The sequence below is a fragment of the Danio aesculapii genome, chromosome 7, assembly GCF_903798145.1.
Source record: "Danio aesculapii chromosome 7, fDanAes4.1, whole genome shotgun sequence".
Taxonomy (NCBI): Eukaryota; Metazoa; Chordata; class Actinopteri; order Cypriniformes; family Danionidae; genus Danio; species Danio aesculapii.
Window position 1 is genome coordinate 49860456 of NC_079441.1, and position 27372 is coordinate 49887827.

Genomic DNA, 27372 nt, shown 5'->3' on the forward strand with positions numbered 1-27372 from the left:
AACAAGTAGTGAGAAATCCATAAAATAGACAACATTAGCAATACATTGCTAATACGAAATTGTCTCTCAGCTATACTGAGCTGTTCACAGTCCAAAGACATGCGCTATAGGAGAATTGGGTAAATTAAATTGGTCATTGTGCATGTGTGTGAATGAGTGTGTATGAATGTTTCCCAGTACTGGGTTGTAGCTGGAAGGGCATCCGCTGTGTAAAGTATATGCTGGATAAGTTGACGGTTCATTCCACCATGGTGACCTCTGATAAATAAATGGACTAAGCCAAAAAGAAAATGAATGAAGGAATGTTCACCATTAATTTGTTTGTTTAAATTCAACCCAAATAAATTGTTCGCAACCACTTATACCTCTAAAAATGTAAATCCAATGAATCATCTTTCAGTCAATCATCACTTTTGTTTTCAGTGTGGATTGTGGGATGTTTTCTCCAGAGTTAGGCCTTTTTTGGAAGCTTGGCAGAGTGAATGCATTTGTTTATCTAAAAACATGTGGTTCCTTTGCTATGTTCATCGCCCAGTCAGCTAGCAATTTTCATTCATTGAGCTCCACCACACAACAAAATAGGCAACACTTGAAGCTAAAGAAATTGATATAATAGATTGAAAATCTTTGACAAATCCTTGGTGGCAGTGAAAATGCTGAAGATAATAGTGAGATCTGTGAGATGTTTTGTGTCTGCTGATGTGCTGAAGTCATTCAAAGCAAGGGCCTGTTTATGTCCTACTCATTTTCGACTGTTGGAATTTTTGGAAATTTCTTATTAATTTTTCATGCTACAATCTGTTCAATATGGAACTAGCATGGTATGAATATATATAAATAATTTAGGGCATCTGCCTTTGTCATCGGACATGAACTTTAATGACATCCCAATCTTAATTTGTAGGGTTTAATATGGAGTTGCCAACCCTTTGCTGCTATAACAGCTTGGGAGGTTAGGGACAGATGTTGGACAGGAAGGTCTGGCTCACAGCTTTTGCTATAATTCATCCCAAAGGTGTTCTGCTGGGTTGAGGTCTGGACTTTATGCAGGCCAGTCAAGTTCCTCCACACCAAACTTGCTCATCCATGTCATTATGGATCTTGCTTTGTGCATTGTTGTGCAGTAATGTGGTAAAAGGAAGAGGCAGTCCCCAAACTGTTTCCATGAAGTTGCGATGATGAAATTGTTCAAAATGGTTGGTAGGCAGAAGCATTATGAGTTCCTTTCACTGGAGTTAAGGGGCCGAGCCCAAAGCCCTGACAAACAACTCCACACCATAATCTCAATCCACCAAACTTTATACTTAACATAATGCACTCAGGTAAGTAAAGATTTCCTGGCAACTGCCAAAGTTATACATGTGGCCTGGAAGTGATTGGAGTGCTTGGGGTGTCCCAAAACTTTTGGTAATAAGGTATATGTGCTAGTGCAACACATAAACCACAAATTGCAATCAAAACCAAATACCACACTGAAGAAGCTGTTAAACATAGTATAGATCATAGGAGAATAGTTTAAACATAAATCATTAGCGTAAGTATTTTAAGCGTGATAAGTAAATACATTGTTCAAAAAGAGTTTTATTTTATAAAACTTGTTTTCCTTGTAAGCATGAGATAATAATAATAATAATAATAATAATAATAATAATAATAATAATAATAATAATAATAATAATAATTTCCAGAACACACAATACAACAGCTTTTGGAAATAAACACTGCATGGAAAGTAATATAAAAATTTCCCTTATATGAAGGAAATACTTTTTGTAAGTTTTCCTTAGTGCAACACCAATAATTTAAATGTAAAATAACAGTACACGTTTTAAAGTCGTGTGTTTGATCATTTGGGCATGACTCATGAGTTAATTCTGACTCTTTATATAAAATGGTTCCCATATTGAACCGGTGAACACAATATAGCGTCAAATGTTGCACTGAAGTAAACAGCAGAGGGCAGTATAGAGACCTTCCAGTTGCTGCAATAAAGACTTTCCAGTAAACCCGATGAAGAATGCTGATTCATGACTAGAGACATGTGCAAATGTTAAATATCAGAAATCGGATTAACCCAAACCATGGCATGCTTAACGATCGCATTTTATTTTCAGTGTAAGTTATTCATGTTCAATGTAGAATAATATATGGATCATATCATGTATGTGATTTACAAAACAGATTGATTTTCTTATAATATAATTGCTTGTTCACTTTGGATAAAATCATCTGCTAAATGTAAAAAAAAAAGTTACAGTGGAGAGAATACATGAAATGGAATAAAACAGAACCAGTGCATTGAAAGATATTTAATTTATTCAGCAAACACTGATTGATGTATTAGTCATCCTGTAGCAATATCATAACAGATTGTTCCAATAAATAAATGTGATCCTCTGGACATGCTGTGTGTGTCATCTTATTTTTTTTATTAATTACCTACTCCAAGCAGATGAACAAAACTCGACTTCTTACATTATTATTGTTTCTTAATATGTAAATAAAACTCCTCTCTGCTGTGCTGTGTGTTTGTGAGTATGTAAACACCTGTTTTTATTTTTTTTATTTTTTGTTTTGTTTTTTTTGGTTTTTTGCACAGGAGCTGTTTGGTATTATAAATCTGAATAATGAGATTTAATAATAATAGTTTTTCCAGAATACACACTTTAAAAAATGCAGGGTCCCACACAGTTCATTCATGTTGTCCCAACACAAATTGATTGAGTTAATTTAACAATTTTAACAAATTTATGTGGATTGAACAAAAAAAATTAAGTTGTCCCAATGAAATCTCAAAAATTGTGTTGTTTCAGCTCATTTTAATTATGTAGTATGAACAAGTTCAAAATATATATATTTTTGAGTGCATGATAGTAAAGTTGTCAAGATTCATTCATTCATTTTATTTTCGGCATAGTCCCTTTTTTAATCTGGGGTCGCCACAGCGGAATTAACCGCCAACTTATCCAGCATTTGTTTTACGCAGCCGATGCCCTTCCAGCCGCAACCCATCACTGGGAAACCCATACACACACACAGTATGGACAATTTAGCTTACCCAATTCACCTGTACTGCATGTCTTTGGACTGTGGGGGAAACTGGAGCACCCGGAGGAAACCCACGCAAACGCAGGGAGAACATGCAAACTCCACACAAAAATGCCAACTGACCCAGCCAAGGCTCAAACCAGCAACCTTCTTGCTGTCAGGCGACAGCACTACCTACTGCGCCACTGCGTTGCCCCAAGTTGTCAAGATGAAATGACTAATTTAAAAATGAAACCAATTCTGAATACTCTTAAAACTAAAAATATTTTTTTCCATATTAAATTTGACAAAATAGGTGGCATTAAATGGCATGAAATCTCTTTTTTTCCACTTGAATTCCACTCAATTGATGTTAAAGAGGGCATTTGTATGTTTATGACATGCCTTAAGAGATGTTTTGTTGTTGTTGTTGTTCTTAATGTGCTCATTATTCTTTGAAATGTCAATGTTAAATTAAACGTTTTAAAGGATGAAGGGAACGGTAAGGCTTAAAAAAGACTATGTTGTTGTCAGTGGAAAGATTCGAGTAAGTAAAACTTGGCAGGAATAGTGGCGGCAATGAGGTAAAGGCGGTTTGAACACATGGTGAGTTTAACAGTTCATAGAATTACTCAGATGTGACTAAGCTTTCAAGAAGCAGCTCTTTTAAGTGCAGCAGTGGATGGCAAATGAAGAAGAAGACAGAAAACTGGTGAAAATGGGGTAATGAGAGTCAGGTAAATTCATGTTATGACCTTGAGACCAGACTCTGGCATGAGGTGAGTGAGTGAGTGCAGTGCTTTTATCTGGTGTGATAATGATGGAGTCCAAATGTACACAATCAGCATCAGTTGGATTCAGTGGAGGCTGTGATAAGGCATTATAAAGCACTGTAATGTTATCCATTTAAAAAGCTTTGTGGACCTAGGACATTTTGCACAATACTGTGTATAAACATCCATAATTATTCATTCATTCATTCATTCATTCATTTTCCCTCGGCTTAGTCCCTTTATTAATTGGGGTCACCACAGCGGAATGAACTGCCAACTTATCCAGCATATGTTTTACACAGCGGATACCCTTTCGGCTGCAACCCATCACTGGGAAACACCCATACACTACAGCCAATTTAACTTATTCAATTCACCTATAGCGCATGTGTTTGGACTGTGGGGGAAACCGGAGCACACGGAGGAAACCCACGCCAACACGGGGAGAACATGCAAACTCTTCACAGAAATGCCAACTGGCCCAGCCGAGGCTCGAACCAGCAACCTTCTTGCTGTGACTGAGGCAACAGTGTTACCAACGTGACACCCAACATCCATATTTTATCTCTTTATTAATATACAAACAAAAAATATGGGAAGTAGGCACACAAAAATTTAAAAAGATCACAATATTCAGAAAGCAAAATTAGTTCTTTAAAAAAGTGATCCAGCACTGGGCATTTGAAGTTTCCTCAAATCATGTAATATCAGCGCTCTTTCAATCCTTTTCTGTTTTCTGTGTAGGTGAGCCCATACTGACTCAATAATATTAAAGTATGAACTGTGTGGAGGCCACATCATGACTGTCTTTGCTTTATCAGACATTTTTTTTCCACAATCCAAGTATGATTTCACTGCATTATCAGTGTGTTTAGGATCATTATCATGCTAAAAAACATTTGATGTGGTTTCGAGGTATATGACAATCAACAATATCAGATTAAAACCTGTCTGTACTTTTCAGGATCTACAATCATGACAATGATTTTCAACAGCACTGGCAGAAATGCCAACACAATCTCATGGCAATTCGTAACTTTTTGATTTAGTGGCTAATTCATATGAATTCGTAAGATCTAATTCGTACAATTTAGTACGATTTGTTCATCCCCTAATGACAGTTGGGTTTAGGGGTGGGGTTAGGTGCCACACCTCCTTTTTAAAATCGTACAATTTCGTACGAATGAACTTTTACGAATTCATACGAATTAGCCACTAAACTGACAAAACGTAAAATACTTACGTTTTCTCGTGAGATTAGGCTGGAAATGCAGCCCCAATCCAGGACAGGGCATCCAGCATATGAACCTGAAAAGTAATGCATTACAATATTGAGCTACTACCCAAAAAAGTAACTAGTTGCGGTACTTAGTTACTTTATTGCAAGTAAAACATTACAATACTTTTAAGTTAAATTTGTGTTGCTTTTCCTTACCTTTGCTGAGACTTGATCGCTTTCAGAACAGAGCAGTTTGTTTTTCTTTTTTAAGTAAGAAAAGCTCCGCAATAAAGCACTGTAGACTATAACCTACACCTTCATACATGCTCTATATACTGATGAATGAAAGTTTAAAGCTCTGTGGCTTTTCTACTTTTCTACTTTTTGTCTTTGTGTAAAATATACACAGGAGTTCCTGTTCAATGCAGATAATGAGTTAGAATATAGTATAATATCTGTTGATTATGTTTCTTTGTTAAAATAGATTTATGACTTTTTCATAAATTTATTTTTTATAATTAAGTTCTTCAATAGGCCTACTCAATGTATATGATTTCTGAAAACTAAAAACTCCAGCTTTAGTCATTTCCATAAGTAATTTTCACACAATTTCTTCAATGCACAACATAAAAATATATCTCAAAATTACTAAAAACTGAGTTATCAATTTTTGCAGCAAAAAAAAGTCTTCATATATATTTTACTCAACCACTTTCCTTTAACCTGCAGTCACTACTTTATTTTTTCTTGTCTATGGGAATTAGAAAACTCCTGCTCAACCAATCAAACTCCTGCTCAATCAAATCGCAGATATAAGTAAATCACCTCATAATGAACTACCCCAAGACATGGGTAATTTAGAATTGCAGCAAACTGTGTGAAAGCATTAAAGGTGTCCAAGAAGATGTCTAAAACATACGTTGATTTTGGTCACTTTCTAACACAACCTAAAATCAACCAATTTCGTTATTGGACCAACGTCGTTATTGGAAGTCAAAATAACGTTGTCCTTAGACCCTGGCTACTTGAATTTTGGTCACCTGAAATCACAACCTTGATATAACCTAATATTAACGTGTTGTGACTGCTGTGCAAGAACTAAATGTACTACAGAATGTTACGTTTACACACATCCACAAATTACATGTAAATGCGTCAGCTTTTTACAGCTTCACTCACTGCTCTTGAGTACTTTTAAAAGGTCTACTTTTTACTCATACTTTGAGTAAAATTTACAACACATACTTTTACCCTACTTGCACTACATTTTTAGGCAAGTAATAGTACTTTTACTTGAGTATGATTTTTCACTACTCTTTCCACCACTGTGCCAGCTCTAACGCCTACAGGGTTGAATTCTAAAAAGGAGAATGAAAAATCATTTTATGTAGTCATGATGTAATGGTGGCCTAAAACGTGTGCACTGCACTGTATATAGATATTCATTTTTGTATGTGATACTAAATAATTCATTACTTAAAAAATAGGGAAAAGTCAGCATTTTCTGGTCTTTTAACCAATGAACGGGCGTGTTTTGTGTGGGCTCCTCCTCTGACTCCGCCCCTTCGAGTGGGCTGAGGGCTGCAGTCGCCATGGAGACGCCGCCCGGAGATGCAGCGCATGCAGGCTCTCAGGAGGAGCAGCAGATCTTTCAGCACCTCGGACAGCAACGCTGCGTCGGTCCACCTTTCCTCCGCACTCGCTACTGTATGCTTATCGTGATCGGAGACATTTCAACTGATCATCAGCTCGATTCCGTCAAAGAACACATTAAACGGGGTGAGTCGCCAACTTTTGGGCGGGGGACCAGCAGGAATTCAGCAGCCACACATCCATCAAACACGTAGATTCAGACGCAGAGCACAGGGTTAAAGCCGTGCATCCTATACAGAGACGGACAATTATAATAAAAAAAGGTTTTGAAACAGTTTTTACTCATAAATTGTTAGGTGATTTCATTAATTGTTTTTAAGTAAACGGAATGTAAACAAGTTGAATTTAATGTGAAATAGCCTATACTGAAAAAAATGATTTATTTTTTTGGAAGGTAAGTGGTTGCAAACAATTTATTTGAGGTGAATTTAAGCAAACAAATTAAATTTAGTAGTGTTCAACTTACTTAATTTGCTAAAATTCTGCCCATATAAATTGCTTGCAACCCCTTACCTTACAAAAAATATAGTAAATTCAATCATTTTTTTCAGTGTACTGGACATTTTCTTTCTTTCTTTCTTTCTTTCTTTCTTTCTTTCTTTCTTTCTTTCTTTCTTTCTTTCTTTCTTTCTTTCTTTCTTTCTTTCTTTCTTTCTTTAGTGTATGAATGTATACATGTGATATTTTTGCCATAATATACAGCAGTCAGATGCATATGTACCATTTTCGTTAGCATCAAAGTCACTTTAAAAAAGCTTAATGCATAGAAATTTAGTGCAAGTAAATGTTTAATATGTTAAAAGTGTCAAAATAGGTGTGTAATAGTGTTTCTATGTTCTTTGTAATAGTGTGACTTTCTGTGTTTATGATAAAGTGAAACATTATTCTGTCATATATAGGCTACCTCTTACTATATGTAAACAAAATAAGCAAACTAGTAATAAGTACTAAATAAGTTTTCAAATATTTGAAATCATTAAAGTGGTTTTAAGGATATACAGGAAGATTATATCTTAGCTTATAAGTTTTAAAAAGGCCATTTTTAGGCATTTTGTGGCTTCACTTTAGATGCTTTTAATGCAGTCAAATGATTTTTGTTCTAAGTATGCCTGACAATATATATAACTATTGTTATTGTTGTGAGTAAATTTTAGTAAAAATATATTTGACAGTCATCATATATGTATTTATTTCTTTTATTTTTTTGCTCAGAAAAATATAATAAAATAAAATCGTACACATTCCAATGTACGAAAGAGGAATTAGGCTACATGACATGATGGATCATATAGATCATATAAACATTAAGTGCTATAAAACAACAACTTAAAGGTATCATTGTATTGATTGAGAAAAGAAGCACATACTACCAAAAATTAACTAAAGAAATAAACAAGATCATTTGAGAAACTTCTTTTTATTTATTTATTTATTTATTTATTTATTTATTTATTTATTTATTTATTTGTTTGTTTGTTTGTGAACACATATGTGTGTTCATGTACAATGAAAGTCCATTTTTAAATACTTATTTTATATTCAGTAGATTAAAAAAATTATATATATATATATATATATATATATATATATATATATATATATATATATATATATATATATATATATATATATATATATATATATATATATATATCAGAATTATTAGCCCCCATGTTATTTCTTTCCCCAATGTCTGTTTAACAGTGTTATGAAGCGGACAGGAGACAGAGGTAAGGAAACGTTAGGGTGTTTATTAAATGACAACAAGGAGCACATGAAGGATAGCCAGGAGGATCAGGAATGATGTTGGGGTCTTTTCCTCCGTGGCTGGGTAACAGGAATACACGAGGATGGACAGCACACACCAGATACAGCTGACAGAGGATGACACAGACTTGGAAGGACTGGAAGACAGGACGATTCGGGAGGACCAGGAAGACTAGGAGGAATACAAAGAGAACAGGTAAGTAAATCGTTTGTTTTAGCTGAGGATGACTACGCTGAGTGGTCGCTCAGTTGTCCGCTTTCGTCGAGACGAGCCCGGACAATGAGCGACTGGAGTGCTGTGCTTTTATCTGGTGCTCGTGAATGTGATGCAGCTGTGTGCTCATTAGAAGTCAGGTGATGGTGATCTTCGTGAGTGGGGATCGTGAGAGCCTGACCAATCCGTGACAGTACCCCCCTCCCCAGGGCCCGCTCCTGAGGGCCGACACCTCCGACGCCGTGGTGGTCTCCCTCTGCCTCTAGGCGCTGGGAACTCAGGGTGGCTCTCATGAAACTCCACCATGAGACTAGGATCGAGAATATCAGCTCTGGGAACCCATGTCCTTTCTTCGGGGCCGTACCCTTCCCAGTCCACCAGGTACTCCAACTGGCCACCACGACGTCGGGAACGCAAGATCTCCTTCACTGCGTAGACGGCTCCTTCTTCTAGGAGCAGTGGAGGAGGGGGTTCCTCTTCGTGGTCAGGCTCTGTGGAGGGAAGAACAGGATCGTGATAGGGTTTCAGGAGTGATACGTGGAATGTAGGGTGAATACGGTAGTGAGAGGGTAATTGTAGTTTGTAGGTGACGGGGTTAACCTGTTCCACGATGGTGAAGGGACCAACAAATCGGGGACTTAACTTGCGAGAGGGCAGTCGCATGCGTATGTCCCGGGTGGATAGCCACACCTTTTGTCCGGGTGTGTATCTGGGTTCTTCAGACCTTCTCCTATCGGCGGTTACCTTGCTTCGACGGACTGCCCTCTGCAGATGTTGATGAGCCTCGTCCCAGACTCTCTCGCTCTCCCGGAACCAGTGATCCACTGCGGGGACATCAGATGGTTCGCCACCCAGGGAAAGAGCGGTGGTTGGAAGCCCAGGACGCACTGGAATGGCGTGAGTCCGGTGGAGGGTTGCCGCAGTGAATTTTGGGCATATTCTGCCCAGCCCAAATACTGGCTCCAGGAGTTCTGGTGACCACTGCAGAAGGTCCTCAGGAACCGTCCCACCTCCTGAATCTTCCTCTCTGTCTGCCCGTTGGTTTGGGGATGATATCCAGAAGAGAGGCTGACGGCCACACCTAGGAGCTTGAAGAAGGCTTTCCATAGACGTGAGATGAACTGTGGACCTCTGTCCGACACAATATCTTCTGGAATACCAAATGACCTGAAGACTTGATTAAAGATATTGTCGGCAGTTTCAAAGGCTGTGGGAAGACCTTTCAGAGGGATTAGTTTGACAAACTTTGAGAATCTATCTACTATGACTAGAATACAGGTATTACCTTCTGACGAAGGGAGGTCAGTGATAAAGTCCACTCCTAGGTGTGACCAGGGACGGTTCGGAATCGGCAAGGGATGGAGCTTTCCAGCGGGTAGATGACGTGGGCTCTTGGATTGGGCACAGTCCTTACAGCCCTGAACATATTGCCTCACATCCCTTGCCATGTTTGGCCACCAGAATCGTTGGGATACTAGCGAGAGAGTATTGTTGATCCCTGGATGTCCAGTGCCTAGCGAGGTATGTAAGGAGTGGATCAGATCTACCCGGTGTTCAGGTGGTATGAACTGCCGATGAGGAGGGCATCCCGGCGGAGCAGGGGCTTCCGGAGTGGCAACGACCTGGAGGAGCGTTCCAGGTGATCGGACAAATGGAGATGTGTTCGGGAAGAATCTTCGTTGGGAGTTCTTCATGATCGTGATGCTCGTGTAAACGAGAGAGAGCGTCTGCTCTTAGATTCTTGGGTCCTGGACGATAGGAAATGGAGAAATCAAAACGTGAGAAGAAAAGTGACCATCTGGCTTGACGTGGACATAGTCTCTTGGCCTCTTTGATGTATTGGAGGTTTTTGTGATCTGTGATCACCTGGAACGGATGTTTGGCTCCCTCCAACCAGTGACGCCACTCCTCCAAGGCTAGCTTGATTGCTAGAAGCTCCCTGTCTCCTATGCTGTAATTCTGCTCCGCCGGGCTCAACTTCCGAGAGAAATAGGCACAGGGATGCAGTCGGGGCGGTGTATCATGATGTTGAGATAATACTGCCCCGACGCCGGTGGTGGATGCGTCCACTTCCACCACGAAAGGAAGATTTGGGTCAGGATGAGTCAGGAGTGGGGCCCTTGTGAACTCCTTCTTAAGAAGGCGGAAGGCTGCGGCTGCTTCTTTGGTCCACTCCAGTCCTTTGGGTTTACCCTTGAGGAGATTAGTGAGAGGTGATGTAATCCTGCTGTAGTCCTTGATAAACCGTCTATAAAAGTTAGCAAACCCAAGAAACCTCTGGAGCTCCTTAATGGAAGTGGGTTCTGACCAGGATAGAACAGCCTCAATTTTCTTCCCATCCATACGTATACCGGTTTGGTCAATGATGTATCCCAAGAAATGAATCGACTTCTGGTGGAATGAGCATTTCTCCGCTTTGAGGTAGAGGTGATGTTCTCTCAATGTGTGTAGGACCTCCGCAACGTGTTGGCGATGTTCGGCCTCACTCCGGGAGTAAATGAGGATGTCATCTATGTACACTATTACACAGTGGTGAAGAAACTCCCGGAGGACTTCATGAATGAAGTTTTGGAATACGGAGGGGGCATTGACCAGACCGTAAGGCATGACCTCATATTCATAGTGGCCAGTAGGGGTCACGAATGCTGTCTTCCATTGGTCCCCCTCACGTATTCTTATCAGATTATACGCGCTGCGGAGGTCCAATTTAGTGAAGACTTTAGCTTCTCGGAGCTGTTCCAAAGCGGCTGGTACCAGAGGAAGGGGATATCGGTATTTTACTGTACCGTTATTTAGGACCCTGTAGTCGATGCATGGACGCAGCCCTCCGTCCTTCTTGGCCACAAAGAAGAAGCTTGAGGCGGCTGGTGATTTTGAGTGACGTATGTACCCCTGACTCAGAGCCTCCCTTATGTAATCTTCCATTGCCTGATTCTCTGGAAGCGAGAGCGGGTAGATCCTACCTCTTGGCAACTGGGCATCTGGAACTAGGTCGATCGCGCAGTCCCATGGCCGATGCGGCGGTAGCTGGGAAGCTCTCTTGGGGCAGAAGACATCTTGAAAGGAGCTGTACTCCTTAGGAATGTGGATAGACTGCTTCTCAGGAGGGCTCTCGACCGATGTTGCAAACAAAGAAATGGGGGTTCCGACCTTGAAGAGGGAGATTTGGAAAACAGGCAGGTGTACATCCAGATCCCCATTTCTTTATCTCTCCTGTGCCCCAAGAGATGATGGGATCGTGCTTCACCAGCCACGGGCGCCCTAGAATGATGTCCATATTTGCACCCTCCAGAACCAGAAATTGAATCCTCTCTTGATGTAACAACCCCACTTGAAGAAGGATGTCTTCGCATTGTCGATGGATACGGGTCGAAGATCGAGTGCACTGGGTTATCGGTTGTATCTGGTATATGTGCGAGGACGCCTCAGTACGGAGGTGGAGTTGACGACAGAGGGATTGGGAGATGAAGTTCCCTGCTGACCCGGAGTCGATGAGGGCTGTGACAAGGAGAGAAATAGAGGCAGTAGTTATTTGTACGGTGGTAGTAAGTGGTTTACATTGTTCAATATTCGTACTGAATACACTCACTGAAGTCCGAATGGGACGAAGGGGACACTCCATACGGGTGTGTCCACTGACACCGCAATATAGACACAGACCCCGGGTCAGCCTCCTCTGTCGTTCCGCTGATGTCAGTCTTCCAGACTCTATTATCATGGGTTCTGGTTCTGGAGAGGCTGTTGACTCAGGCGATTGGAGGAGTGCAGACGAGGGGGTGATGGTGTCCTGTTGATAGGAACGGAGACGATCGGAACATCGGAGAGAATGTTGGATGAATCTCTCCAGACCCATTGTATCATCTAATGTGGCCAGTTGGATTCGGAGAGTGGGTTCCAAGCCGAGCCGGTACGTGGTCAACAACGATCTCTCATTCCATCCACTTGCAGCTGCTAGAGTGCGAAACCGGAGAGCATATTCCTGTGTAGATAGAGTACCTTGCTTTAGATGATACAGCTGCTCTCCAGCGGCTACTTCCCCATCAGAACGTCCAAACACCTCTTTGAAATACTCCGTGAAGGTAGTGATGGAATTCATGACCGGCCCGGCTTGGTTCCAGATCGTCTCAGCCCATTTAAGTGCAGGTCCAGAGAGTAGAGATACGATGTAGGCGATCTTCGACTTATCTGTGGGATATAGAGAAGGTTGCATTTCGAATATGAGGGAACATTGTAACAGAAAACCATTGCACTCCCCCGCTCCGCCTGAGTAGGGCGCTGGTCGGGCCATGGGACTGGAAGGAAGGGCCGAAGAAGAAACTGTGGAGGCGGAAGTGCTCGGTGCTGGTGGTGCGTTGGAAAGTGGAGCTGGTGGCTGTAGAATCCGCTTCAACTGGTCCACCAGCTCTTGTAAGTGATCGGGGGTGCTCATGTTGTCGTCGTTATAGGTCCGGGCTTCTGTTATGAAGCGGACAGGAGACAGAGGTAAGGAAACGTTAGGGTGTTTATTAAATGACAACAAGGAGCACATGAAGGATAGCCAGGAGGATCAGGAATGATGTTGGGGTCTTTTCCTCCGTGGCTGGGTAACAGGAATACACGAGGATGGACAGCACACACCAGATACAGCTGACAGAGGATGACACAGACTTGGAAGGACTGGAAGACAGGACGATTCGGGAGGACCAGGAAGACTAGGAGGAATACAAAGAGAACAGGTAAGTAAATCGTTTGTTTTAGCTGAGGATGACTACGCTGAGTGGTCGCTCAGTGTCCGCTTTCGTCGAGACGAGCCCGGACAATGAGCGACTGGAGTGCTGTGCTTTTATCTGGTGCTCGTGAATGTGATGCAGCTGTGTGCTCATTAGAAGTCAGGTGATGGTGATCTTCGTGAGTGGGGATCGTGAGAGCCTGACCAATCCGTGACAAACAGAGAGAAGATTTTTTTTAACACATTTCTAAACATAATATTTTTAATAACTCATTTCTAATAACTGATTTATTTGATCTTTGCCATGATGACAGTAAATAATATTTTACTAGATATTCAGGACACTTCTATACAGCTTAAAGTGACATTTAAAGACTTAACTAGGTTATAGGTTAACTAGGCAGGTTAGGATAATGAGGCAATTTATTGTATAACAATGGTTTGTTCTGTAGACTATCTAAAAAAATAGCTTAAAGGGGCTAATAATTTTGCCTTTAAAATGGTTTTAACATTTTTTTATCTTTTACTTTAGCCAAAATATAAAACAAATAAGACTTTCTCCAGAAGAAAAATTATTATCAGACATACTGTGAAAAGTTTCTTGCTCTGTTAAACATCATTTGGGAAATATTTAAAAAAGGGAAAAAAAAGGAGGACTAATAATTCTGACTTCAACTGTATATACAGATGTTCTACATTTCTGTAAAGATATTGACGGTTTTGTTAACTTTATTGTTTTGTGATTTTGATTTAATAAATGTGAATCTTCTAGGCATCTTGTCATGGGATATTGATTTGAGCATTTGTGATTTGAACAAGGAACTGAAGCTCTTTCAAGCAAGACACTCTGCCCAGTTCTCTTCAGAAGTGAAAGGTCAGTCAAAGCTTCTGAAAAAATAATACTCAACCTTTTGGATAAGTTATTTAAAGTATACAGCTGAACTGTTTTACTAAACAGAATAAGGCATGAGGTCCTGCCAATAGTAGCTGGATGCAGCCTTTATGATGCAAGCTGAAATTGCATCTCTCAGAGATGCAATGTCAGACACAATGCACTCAATGGAGCTAGTGACGTCACTGTGATGGGTAGGGTTGGGGGGGAGGGGTGTTTGGTGAGCCCATTCAAAAGCATTGCATGCAGTTCAGGTTGCATCTGCGTCGAGTCTGCCGCCAGACCCCTCTTGGTCCTGCAGCAAATCTGTTTTATTCATTTTCTGCGATAGTGTTCAGTTCTAAAAACTTCCAAAATGTTTTAGAAAGCCTCAGATGCTGTGCGATTCAGAACACATGCTCTGTTCACTCTCACTCAGTCAGAATCACAGTGTTTGTGATAGCAGGAAGCTTCCTGCCATTTGACAACTAATAGACCATAGCAAAGGTGAGAAGGTGAGTGTGAATCAACAGTGATGAGAATTTACAGGAAAATGATTAGATTACATCGATGCAAGGCTTCCAGTGAAGTTGCCTTGCCGAACCCACCTGAGCTCTCACAGCCATAATTGGCAGACATTCAACACAGTACTGCAGCTGAAACGTCAAACACCAGAAGACTGATTCGCCTTTGGTTCCCTCAAGGGTTTCCTAAGGGTTATGGGTATATTAAGTTTTGCTGTTAACATAACCTTATGTTACTTGGACATTTGGCTCTACAACAGGACTTACAGTACACACACTCATGCCGACAAATGTTTAAAGTAGTTCTGTTTATTTAAAGGGATAGTTCACGCAAAAATGAAAATTCTCACATTTACTCACACTCGAGTGTTTCTAAACTGATGAATTTCTTCCTTCTGTTGTCTGTTGTTTTGTCTGTGTCACTTAAATGCAAATTGAAAGGCAAATTTAGTGCTGCTGCTTTTCAGAAGCGGGCGATGCCTGTCATGTTATATAGTGGAGCATCTATGACATAAAATTGTAGGCAAAAAACCTGGAAGCAAGTTAACATTTTAGCAGTTCCAGGACTTTCGTCCCAGAGTCAATGTTTTTTTTTTTAAATAGGGTTTTGGTTAAATAGCATAAATAAGATTTGTGGTTAACAAAATTCAATCTACTTTCAAGTTTTATTTTACAGAATAAAACACATCTGTTACACCCTTTTTAAAATTGATAACGGTTGTTAAAGGGGTGGTCCACTACAATATCATATTTAAAAAAAAAAAGTGGTATAGGTGAATTGAGTATAGGCTAAATTGTCTGTAGAGTATGTGTGTGAATGAGTGTGTATGGATGTTTCCCAGTGATGGGTTGCTGCTGGAAGGGCATCCGCTGCGTAAAACATGCTGGATAAGTTGGGGGTTCATTCCACTGTGGCAACCCCTGATTAATCCACGCCCCCACAACAAAGCCACGCCCTGTTTATTTATAAATATATAAATGATAAATGTATTATTTTAATAAATACTTTTTAAAATAATTATTACAAATTAGAGCATCATTACTATTATACAACTATTTTATTAGAAATATATAAATGAAAACAAATCAATTCTAAATGTAACTGGAAAACAAGACTCAACTGAAGTGAGATGCTAAGATCATTTAAGAAATCTTTTGCATAAATATATTATTTCAGGACAGCATGGTAGCTCAATGGTTAGCACTGTCGACTCACAGCAAGAGGGTCACTGGTTTGAGTGACACATGCGCTATAGGGAATTGATAAACTAATTAGGTTGTATAGTGCATCCGTGTGTGTGTGAATGAGTGTGTATGGGTGTTTCCCAGTACTGGGAAGGATATCCACTGTGTAAAACATATGCCGGAACAGTTAGCAGTTCATTCCGCTGTGGCAACCTCTGAAATAGTGACCAGGCTGAAGGAAAAGGAATGAATGAATATTAATTTCATTAGAATGAAATTCTACAGATTGTAGAGAACACAAAAATATGTTTCATAGAATTATCTGTTGTGTGTTGTCTTAGACCTGACTTATGGTCAAAATTAGGTTTATTAAGTCTAAACTTCTAAATAGTCTAAATAAAACTATCAGGAGATATGCAAGTCAAAATAAGATCATTATCATTTTAGTTAATCTTTAATTTTGTTGATTTCCAAAAATTCCCTGTGTGCTGACACCTCTACATTAAAGGCTGTTACCCCTGCCATAAAGCGCAGCCCCTCTGAAATGTGCATCTGTTAACTTAAATTGATACATTTTTAATAACAGCATTATGACACTAATAAGAGTAAACCCTTCCCTTACAGTAGATTACAGATTTGATTTACATTTATTTGTAAACCTAGTGTGTTTTAAAATGCGTTTCACTTATTGTTTTTGCTTTATCCATCAAGATAACAATCATATCACGTTTTAATCAATTATGGCCTTTGGTTTTCATGTAGATTGAGAATCCCAATGAACGTCTATGAAAGGCAGTCCCGGATTAAGAATTCAAAGACCCCTGGGTACAATGTCTTGCAGCCCCCCTACCTGGCCACACCCCTATAGTTGAATTAAAAAATAAGATTAATAAAATATTTTTAGATAAAATTTATCTAAAGTATTGTCATAATGTATTGCCCACGTTTTTAAAATAAATAATACACAGTACATATATTTCTAGTCTACAAAGATTTAACTTATTTTTAAAGAATTTAAAGCATACTTTGAAAATAAATACTAATAAAACTAGTGAAAATTAATGGATTTTAATATACTATATATATATGTATATATTAGATATATAATATATATATATCAAGTTCACAGCAGCAGTACTAAAATAGATATTTAAGGGTATTTTTTGTGTATAACTTCTACAAACTTATATTGCATATATGATTTGGATATAGCACCTCTCCAATCCAGTTCTATGAATCTGAGTCTTCCATAATAGACACACTTATTAATGATTCCTACTTGTCTTCCTCGTGATGAAGAGTAGGCAAAATCTGATATGTAGTGGGGGAAAAAAAGAAGAACGTGTTCATCAGATGCTGGATTCAAACCGGATTCATGATCGATCGAGTCAAAACATGTTGTCATGCGCTTTACAAACTTTGCCACTCACATTGCTACTTATCACTTTCATTAGTCATGTTGTCTCTGTCAATCAAACGGTGATGGGCGGCAATCACTCAATTAGCTTATCCCAACGAGGTGCGCTATTTGCACTTAGCTTAAATAAGGGTGCGTTTCTCGGCACAATACCTGTTGCACAACGCATAAGCGGCGCGTGAGCAGCTCCTATTTTTTTCGGCATGGATGCTCACACCCGGGATTCATACCGGGAGCAGGAACGCGAGCAGTGCATCAGCGTCAAGCAGGGGCGGTGCGAGAGGCGCCCCGTTATTTTTTCTGCACGCATCTATCAGTTTGTTTTTGATTACATTGCTTTCAGCGTTGGATCGGTTGCACATAAAGAGAATAACATCTTTATAAAACGATAACAGTCTTTAACAACGTCTTTATTATAATGGAAAAAAATATTCATGGGGACGATTTTTTTGTGTGAGAAAATTGATGTGTGGCATAAGAGCGTGAGAATACTGTCAATTGCATGTCTCTCACGCCGAATGTGTGAGAGTTGGCAGCCCTGTGAATGATGTGTAATGTATAGCTGTGTGAACATAAACAACATCCTTGAATGTAAGACGCTCAGCTTAGTTTGTGGACTACAAAAAATACATTTGGGTTAGTGAGATCACAAATGCTTCAGGTTACGCGAAATTATCATGCACATTCACCATTCGCACACACCCTGCGCAGTGAAGGGGCGTCGCCAGAGGTGCTGTAATGTTATAGCAGAGAAAGATAAATGGCGTCCAAACGCTGCTATTTTCACAGAGCTTCTTCTGTTTCTGTAGTTGGGCTTCCAAAGGACACGACACAAAGAGAGAAGTGCTTACAATTTAATTTTAATTATGTTTCAGAGAATTATAAAATATATATAGCTAGCCTTTGACAAAGGAGAGCTTCCAGAATCTCTCCCAGTTCAGTGCTGGATTCGGCTAAAACTCCTTAAAGAACTCCAACCATAATAGCAGAAGCTGTGGATTGTGAGCCACAACATGTACGTGTTTTTATTAGTTAAAATTGATCTATTACCTGTACAGTTGGGAAAATGGGACTATAGACAATAGTCATTAGACATCATTGAGCTGAACGCATACTATCCCGTTTTTTTGGGGTTAACGTGTTATTTAGTTTTAGATTTTTTAGTATTTTCAAATTGTAGCATTTTTCCAGTTTGTAGTATATTTCTAATCAGGCATTCATTTTGTGTGTAGATAGTTCTTTCATCACCTGTAGAGACCTTGTCATGGCAGATTATTTTTAATTGTTTATGAATGTTTTCACTTTATATTCCCTAATTATTTCATCAGTTTCCCATATGCACATCCATTATGGAGATACTCACATGTAAATAAACAGCATGGATTGCACAGAATCTATTACTGAATATGTTGTTCTGTTTGTTTTGCTGTGCACATAAAAACATCTGTGTAGGCTGCTAAATCAAATAAAGAAGGACTTAAGCTGGAAAGGGTGTACTATTTTGACAAGCTGAATAAAATAGACTCTTAGGTTTGATTTGTTAAAAACTTTGGCAGTTTTTAGTACTGTAAATGATTTTTTTATTGGTACAAGCCAAAACATGAAAATAATAATTGATCGTTTTCAGCAGTGATTCAGCAATCATCATTTTTGATCAGTTTGGTTCGTGGTATTGCTTACATTCTTCTGTTCAATATGGCAGACTGATGACACGTTGTGAAAGCACACTTCTGACACTCTAAAATAACAAAACAAGCTAATCTCATGAAGTCAAAATGTCAAAAATGACCAGTACAGCCTTGTATGTTCAAACTGCAGTCAGACAACGATAAAGAAGACTGCATCAGGACATTGCTGAAGGGTTCATAGACACATTTATTTAGTTATTATGGAGTAAAGTATAGATTAAACTTACCAACTAGAATATCACTGCTCTGTTCTGATGTGTTTAATTGCAAGCACACATTTCAATATTATACAATTCCCTTATCGTCAAAGAAAACATTAAAAGTGAATCACTTGATTATACTGTGCACAATGAATATGAATATGAATAACATTGAGCAAATTTTTCACATGCTTGCAGAGAAAGGCAGTTTTACCAAAATAAAGTCACATCAGATTTTCAATCATATGGCCTTTTTAAAACGAGTGTTTCCATAAGTCACTACATAAATTGGAGTGTGTGTATGTGCAGTTTACACTGTACAACAAAACCCCCATGTCAAGTTATGTTTACCACACACCAAACCCACAGGAAAATCTCAAGGGAAACAGCAGCAAATTAGTCATGTGGGTTTTGATGTCAAGGCTGAAGTAGATTTGTTTATTGCACCTTGTATGTTTCTCTCATGAATATTGTACTTAACAATTCAGAATGGCCCTGTTGCAGTGACAGGAATGTATTGGCAAATGTACGTCATAAATAGTTCAGCAGAATACAGTACATGCGTTTTGTAAGTGTGAAAATGCTCTCTTGCTCATGTTCTCTGTTCATAATTCATAATTAACCAAGTTTCAGATCAGCATGTCACCTACTAGACTGGAATATTGCTCCACATGAAATGAAAGCATCAAGCTTTGCATGTTGCCAAGCAACACAGAGACTGTAAGCCAGTTGATTTATAAGTGGAATAGAGTAACTCTCCTGGGACTGTGGAACAGACTGACAGTCTCACCATAAATGTGCCATAGTAATTTTATCACAAATTCTAATTTTGTAAATCATTTATTCATTTGCCTTTGGCTTATTCCCTTTATTCATCAGGGGTCGCCACAGCGGAATGAACCACCAACTTATCCAGCATATGTTTTACACAGCGGATGCCCTTCCACCTGCAACCCAGTACAGGGAAACATTCATACTCACTCATCCACACTCATACACTACAACCAATTTAGTTTATTCAATTCAGCCATAGTGCATGTGTTTGGATGGTGGGGGAAACCGGAGCACCCCGAGGAAACCCACACCAACACGGGGAGAACATGCAAACTCCAACGTCAACTGGCCTAGCCGGGAGTCGAACCAGCGACCTTCTTGCTGTGAGGCGACAGTGCTAACCACTGAGCCATCGTGATGCTCCATTTTGTAAATATAATACCTATAAATACATTTTCAACATGTGGCTTTGGTAAGGAAAAATAAATGATGAACCACTGAATTATTATTAATATGTTTCTTATATTTCAGTGGATCAGAGTAAATCACTCTGGCTACGTTCATATGTATGCTGTTTAATTCAGTCAGAATGAATCATTCAGATTTATGAATCTGAACAGTGTGTGCAAACATAAATGCTAAATAAAGTGGGTTGATGTGTGTATTTATGCACAAGCAAAGTTTTGATTCTCTGACATATAGAGTATCTACTGTTTTGAGAAGTTCATACACTCTAAAAAATGATAGGACAAAAAGTAATGACAAAAAAATGTTTAATGTTACCTTAACTTATTTTAATAAGTCAATAAGTTTAACTTAATATTGTTAGTCAGTTTGACTAATTTAAGTTGAAATGACCAGAAATTTTAATTCAATTCAACTAAACATTTTAAAGCAGTAAGATTGTTTACAGTGTAGTAAAATGCAATCCTCCTGCTTATTTGTTCAAAAAAGCAGACCTAATTTTTATAATAATAATAATAATAATAATAATAATAATAATAATAATAATAATAATAATAATAATAATAAATTGTACAGTATATTGAAAAGTCCACAAACCAGGACTCGAATTTGGGATGCCCGAGGCACAATTGCATTGTCAGTGCACTGTTCACAAGGATATCAGTACTAAAAACTTAACATTAATCTAATTTGCATTCTACAGACAGTCAGTAAAAAGAAGCAGAGATAATTCATTTGCAGCCAAACGTTTATTCCACAAACACAAAGAACAAGATCCAAGTCTGTAGTGGTGTCCAAAACCATAGTGGACCTTCTCAGGGGTACACATTCAAACCTAAAATGCAACACACAATCTGAAATCACTCACTCATTTTCATTCACTCCTTCCATCCGGCAGCTGTCTCTCTGCAGCTCTCACATGGTCGCCCACTTTAAAATAATCAGTGCTGGTAAATACCTGGATGGGAGATGGCATAGGAAGGTTGGTTGCTAGGTTGCTGCCAGATGTGTTATTAGTGAGACCAGCAGAGGGCACTCAGCCTGAGATCTGTGTGGGTCCTAACGCTTCAGTATATTGACGGGGACTCTATACTGCTCAGTGAGTGCCATCTTTCAGATGAGACTGCCTGTGGTTGTTAAAAATACCAGGATGTCCTTCGAAAAAAAGAGTAGGGGTTTCACCCCAGCATCCTGGCTAAATTTGCCCACTGGCCTCTGTCCATCATGGCCTCCTACCCATCCCCCATAATTGGCTTCATCAGTCTATCACCTCTCCACCAATCGGCTAGTGTGCGGTCTGGCACAATATGGCTGCAGTCACGTCATCCAGGTGGATGCTGCATACTGGTGGTGGATGAGGAGATTCCCCTCAAAAGATGTGTAAAACGCCTTGAGTGTCCAGTGATATATAAATGTAAGGAATTATTACTATTAAGTTAATGATAGGGAATAGTGAATGAGGGTACATTGGGTTGATTTTGGATTTAGCCAGGGGCTTATCATATAGGCTTATTATAATGCTAATTATATACAACAGAACTGGAAACATCTAGACTAGGTACAAGAGGAACAGGATCTAAACACAATTTAAAAGACTACAAAACAAGAGTACAGAGGACAGACAGAATGTGACACGAGGAGATGACAGGCATATAAAGCTTATGTGAAGCACTGATTATATTTAACAATAAAAATGCCCCAACTAAATAATGCAACTCATTTCATGTCATACAACATTTTGCCAGCTTTCATTACTGCACCACTTTCAATTTTAGTTTCTTACAGTTTTTTATTCTAAGTCAATGTACTGTCACTGTTTTATGACTATGTATGTTGCCCTTGAGTGCCATGAAAGGTGCCTATAAATAAAATGTATAATAGTAATTAGTGTTTATATGTCCTCTCAGTCAGATTAGAAACCCAACCCATTACAATTCAATCGAAATTTCATTTGGTTCAAGCTCACTCCAATCAATAAAAGTGTTCATATCAAAGCTGGGTTCAGCCTGATCCAGTCATCAGTCTGATTACTAACCAATTACTTGGTTTGCTTTGATTTGTTTTGTCACGATGTAGTGTTGATTGTCCCTGAGATTAGTTTGACGTACTGTCCTTTCTTGTCATTTAACAGCCCACCAGATCATACCTATTCGTTTTTTATTTCATTTTATGTGTTGTGCTGAAGCTTTGTGAGAGTAGTGTTGTTCTGAGCATCTCTATGTTAAAGGGCAGCTATTTTACCCCTTTTTCAAGATGTAAGAAAAGTCTTTGGTGTCTCCAGAATGTGTCTGTAAAGTTTCAGCTCAAAACACCCATCAGATTATTTATTATAGCTCTCAGAATATTGGAATTTTCTGCTCTGAGCACACTGTAGCTGTTTTTGTGGCCTGTGCCATTAATACTAGTTCTCCCCACCCATTGTTCCCACGTGCCTGTCAGAGTGTGCTTCAATCTCCGCCTCTGCTGCATCAGATATACAGCACTGTGACAGACATGAAGGAAGCAGATCTCATGTTTGTGGAAAATACTACAATAAGAATGTTCCCAATGATTGTTTGATGTATTTGTTGTGGAGTTGCAACGATGAGTCTCACTCAATGTCATTTACAAAAATCAGGCACGCACACACACAGCGGACACACACACACAGCGCACACGTTTAAATTTGCATGGCAAAAAGTTTTTACATGGCAAATGTGACAGGATACAGGTTAATATCCACTGCTGTATGGATATCCGTTATGTTGATTTACAAAAAAATCTAAAAAAAAACATGAGAAACTGAGACTTGCATCAGTGATATGTGTGAACTAAGACAGTTTTAGGAGACAGAGGTGTAGCGTGCATGAGTCTGTCAACTTTGTTTAGCAGCAGTATTTGTGGAGGAACTGTAAATTTTACTGCTTCAAAAACATAATGTCATTTCACGTGTAAATTGTTTTCTTCATATTGTTTATTATGTGGGGCAGCACAGTGGCTCAGTGGTTAGCACTGTTGCCTCGCAGCAGGAAGATCCCCGTTTGGAGTCCCAGCTGGGCCAGTTGGCATTTCTGTGTGAAGTTTGCATGTTTTCTCAGTGTTCACGTGGGTTTCCTTCACTGCCCAAAGACATGTGCTATAGGTGAATTGGATAAGCTAAACTGGCCGTATTGTATGAGTGTGTGTGGTTGTGAAAGTGTATGGGTGTTTCCCAGTATTGGGTTGCAACTGGAAGGGCATCTGTTGTGTGAAACATATGCCGGAATAGTTAACGGTTCATTCTGCTGTGGCTACCACTGGTAAATCAGAGACTAAGTCGACAGAAAATGAATGAGTGAATGTTTATTGTGTTTGACTGCTTGGTCAGTGCCTTTGTTTGTTTATGGTTCTTTTGCTGCTGTGGGCTGTAAAGAGCTCCTAAATCTCCAATAGTGTCTGGCTGCAGACATGCACATGCAAGCTAAGACATGCAGTCTCAGACACATGCACTCAATACAGTTAGTGACGTCACTGTGAGGGGTATGGGGTTAGGTGTGCACATTGCATGCAGTCTCATTTCTGAAATCATTTGGTGTATTGATAAGATATAAATATAGAAAAGGGACCCTAGCTCCAACTTATTTAGTTTTTGTTTACCTGAAAATACATTAAAATATTCATCAGCCAATCAGAAACATATATTGTCTTTTTCTGTGATTGTTTTATAGGACTTATGATTCATTTCCACACTGTATGGGTAAATGCTTAGGAATAAAAGCTGTAAACATCAGTATACTTGCTCTACAAACCAGTGTATTCATAAAAAATACCAGTTTGCAACAACAAGCAGCATAATGAGCTGTTTTTATGGCTAAAAATCAATGGAAGTGAATGAGATCAAAAGTTTTGAGCCAATATGCTTCAAATAGCTGCGGTCGCTCTTATGTGAAAGAACCAAGTCATCAGTATAAACAAGAAATAAATAAAACTTTATTATTTTATCTATTTTAATTGGCGTAACATTAATTTTCCATTCTATACATGTAACTAAAGTGTAGGCATTTCATGGCAGCACAGCTGCTAACTGCATGCTATTCTGCACACTGCAGCCATCAGCAGATATGAAGCTAAAGAGGTTAAAGCATTAAATCTAAATTTACTTCCTCTGCAGTGTGGCATACCAGTGCCCACACACACACACACACACACATGCAAGACTGCATATACACTGCATGGTCTTATTATTACCCATTTCTTTATAGCCTATTTTCCTTGTTTTTCTTAATCTCTCCATTCTGTGGTGTTGTATGCTATGGCTTCTAAATTCCCCGTTAGGCTTCCTCTAACCATATGGTTCCTCATATGTGACTGCTGACACCCTCTCTATCGCTGCATGAATTAATCAGCAGGCCCTCCTCCATTATTCTTTACCAGGATAATAGTATTAATAATAATATCGTATATGATATATCTTTCAAATGGTTTCCTGCTGTCTCTTTGATTCAGCAGAGAAACTGTCCATGCAAGACCTAATCAGAGTATAGTGGAGTCTATAATGGTTGTTAAAGATCAGACTGTGCACTAGTGGGGTGATTTAACCCTTCAAACACACCACACAAAGGTTGAAATGCCAACGAAGCAGGGTTTTGTGAGCTGTCTTTCATCCACCTACATGTAAGGCGGATAAAAATATACATTTAAGAACCATAACATTTGCTTAACATTTACAGGCTTGCCGTTGTTTACGAGGACCATATGAAAGATCTATGTAATATAAAATCAATGTTAATTGCAATAATCATTTAATTTTATTTAACTAAATTCTTTTTTTAAGTAAATACATTTTTAGTAAGAAATGATTAAAACTGCATTATTATTATTTCATTCTAAAAAGAAAAGAATGATCATTAACGTGTCATAGAATAAATAACTATGAAAATATTTAGGAAAATATCTATGCAGAGTGGAATAATAAAAGTTAAGTACATAGAAATGACATACCATGAGTCTCAAACATCATTGTTTCCTCATTCTCATGTAAATACTGTAAAATCCCAACAAAATACAAGCTAATCAAAACAAAACACACACTCAGATCATTAATATGCATGCCCCAGGGTGCATTTAATTGGCCACGTTTCTGAATGAGACCACAATAATTTATTCCTAATATGTTTATCTAAGTTTGTATTATATTTACTATTTATGTGGGACTCTTATTTTGAAAACGAGTCTGGTGACCTGACATGGACCATCTCATCTCATCACATCACAGCTTGTCCTCAGAATTCTAAATTTAGGAAAGACATATCATAAGTTTATTCAATGCCCCCCAAAAAGCACAATCTCAGTTTAACATGTTTACTATGAATTTTGCCACATTTGTTTGTAATGAGGCAACAAACACATGTGCATGTTTATGCATTGTGTCATGTCACTTAGCTCTTACTGGAAAGAAAGGATACAAATAAACACATCTATTTATGCAGAAGTTGATATTAATTACTGGCTGTGTATTGTAAATAATGCTAACATAATCCTGCTTATATAATAAGTTCTGTGAAGGGAGGCCAGTTATTAAGTTAATGTTAAGAAGACCCATTGTTTTAATGATTTCCCACAGCTCTGGGTGGGCAAATTATATTCTGCAGTGTGCATTCAAGTGAAAGATGCAATTAGCTCTGTGAATAAGGGCAGGACAGATATAATGATATAATGCTCCAGCATCACTGAAGGACAAATCTGCTTTGAAGCCAAAAAGCCATTCTCACTCTTAAGGGCAGACTTTATAGATGCAGCAAAGTGCCAATCTACTGATTTCTTCAGTCCAGCAACCTCAAAAGGCAAAGTTCAAAAAGCATTCGGCACCAAGGAAACTTTGTGGGTTCAAATTCTGCTTAAGCATGATTAAAAGTGAATTGGTACTACTACAAGTCCAGGAGAGACTACACTTAGATTGAGTTTTATAACATTTATGAGAAAACTCCCACATGTGAAACAGGAATCAGCAGTGTTATTTTATAATTTACTGTTGAATTTATCATATTTTCATTCATTTTCTTTTCGGCTTAGTCCCTTTATTAATCTGGGGTCGCCACAGCGGAATGAACCGTCAACTTATCCAGCACATGTTTTACGCAGCGGATGCCCTTCCAGCCACATCCCATCTCTGGGAAACATCCATACACACTCACTCACACTCATACACTACGGACAATTTAGCCTAGCCAATTCACCTGTACCGCATGTCTTTGGACTGTGGGGAAACCGGAGCACCCGGAGGAAAACCACGCGAACACAGGAAGAACATGCAAACTCCACACAAAAACGCCAATTGACCCAGCTGAGGCTCAAACCAGCGACCATCTTGCTGTGAGGCGACAGCACTACCTACTGCGCCATTGCGTTGCCCCTTATCATATTTTATTGTTTGAAATTCAATAAAAATTGACGTTATCGATGCTGTAAAAGGAACTTTATGAAACTGAAAATAGTCACATCAATCTTTCACCGGGAGATTTCAGTGGCTGAACAACGTTTCTGTGCATATAACCCATTCATATCACAACACAATCTATATAAGCTCTGCGTGACTAAAATACTTTTAAAACAGAACATTACCTGTCAAACAGAAATACTTCAGCCATGGTGTCATACTTTCTCCAGCATGCAAAAGTAACTCCAATATTGATTCAGGATGCTTCGGTTTCCCCCTCAGTCCAAAGACATCTGATTTAAGTGAATTGGATGAACTAAATTGTTCGTAGTTTATGAGTGCATGTGAATGAGAGATTGTATGTGTGTTTTCCAGTACTGGGTTACGGCTGGAAGCTGCGCAAACATATGTCAGAGTATTTGAGGGTTCATTCAGCAGTGGCAACCTCTGATAAATCAGGGAGTAAGCTAAAGGAAAATTAATGAATGAACTT

At 38.9% G+C, this 27372-nt stretch overlaps 1 protein-coding gene across 3 annotated transcripts in view; it reads left to right on the top strand.

The window, feature by feature from the left end:
• The first annotated feature begins 6624 nt into the window (after nucleotides 1-6624).
• The window catches only part of map1aa (microtubule-associated protein 1Aa), a 55224-nt gene continuing 34476 nt past the window's right edge, over nucleotides 6625-27372 (top strand). For 2 of the 3 annotated variants that reach the window (XM_056462073.1, XM_056462071.1), the window contains exons 1-2: nucleotides 6647-6798; nucleotides 14134-14235. In XM_056462073.1, coding sequence (XP_056318048.1) covers nucleotides 6729-6798; nucleotides 14134-14235 — 172 coding nt within the window. In that variant the 5' untranslated portion in view covers nucleotides 6647-6728. Of the gene's footprint in view, nucleotides 6799-14133; nucleotides 14236-27372 lie in introns of all 3 variants that reach the window. The other variant, XM_056462074.1, reaches the window with a different exon arrangement.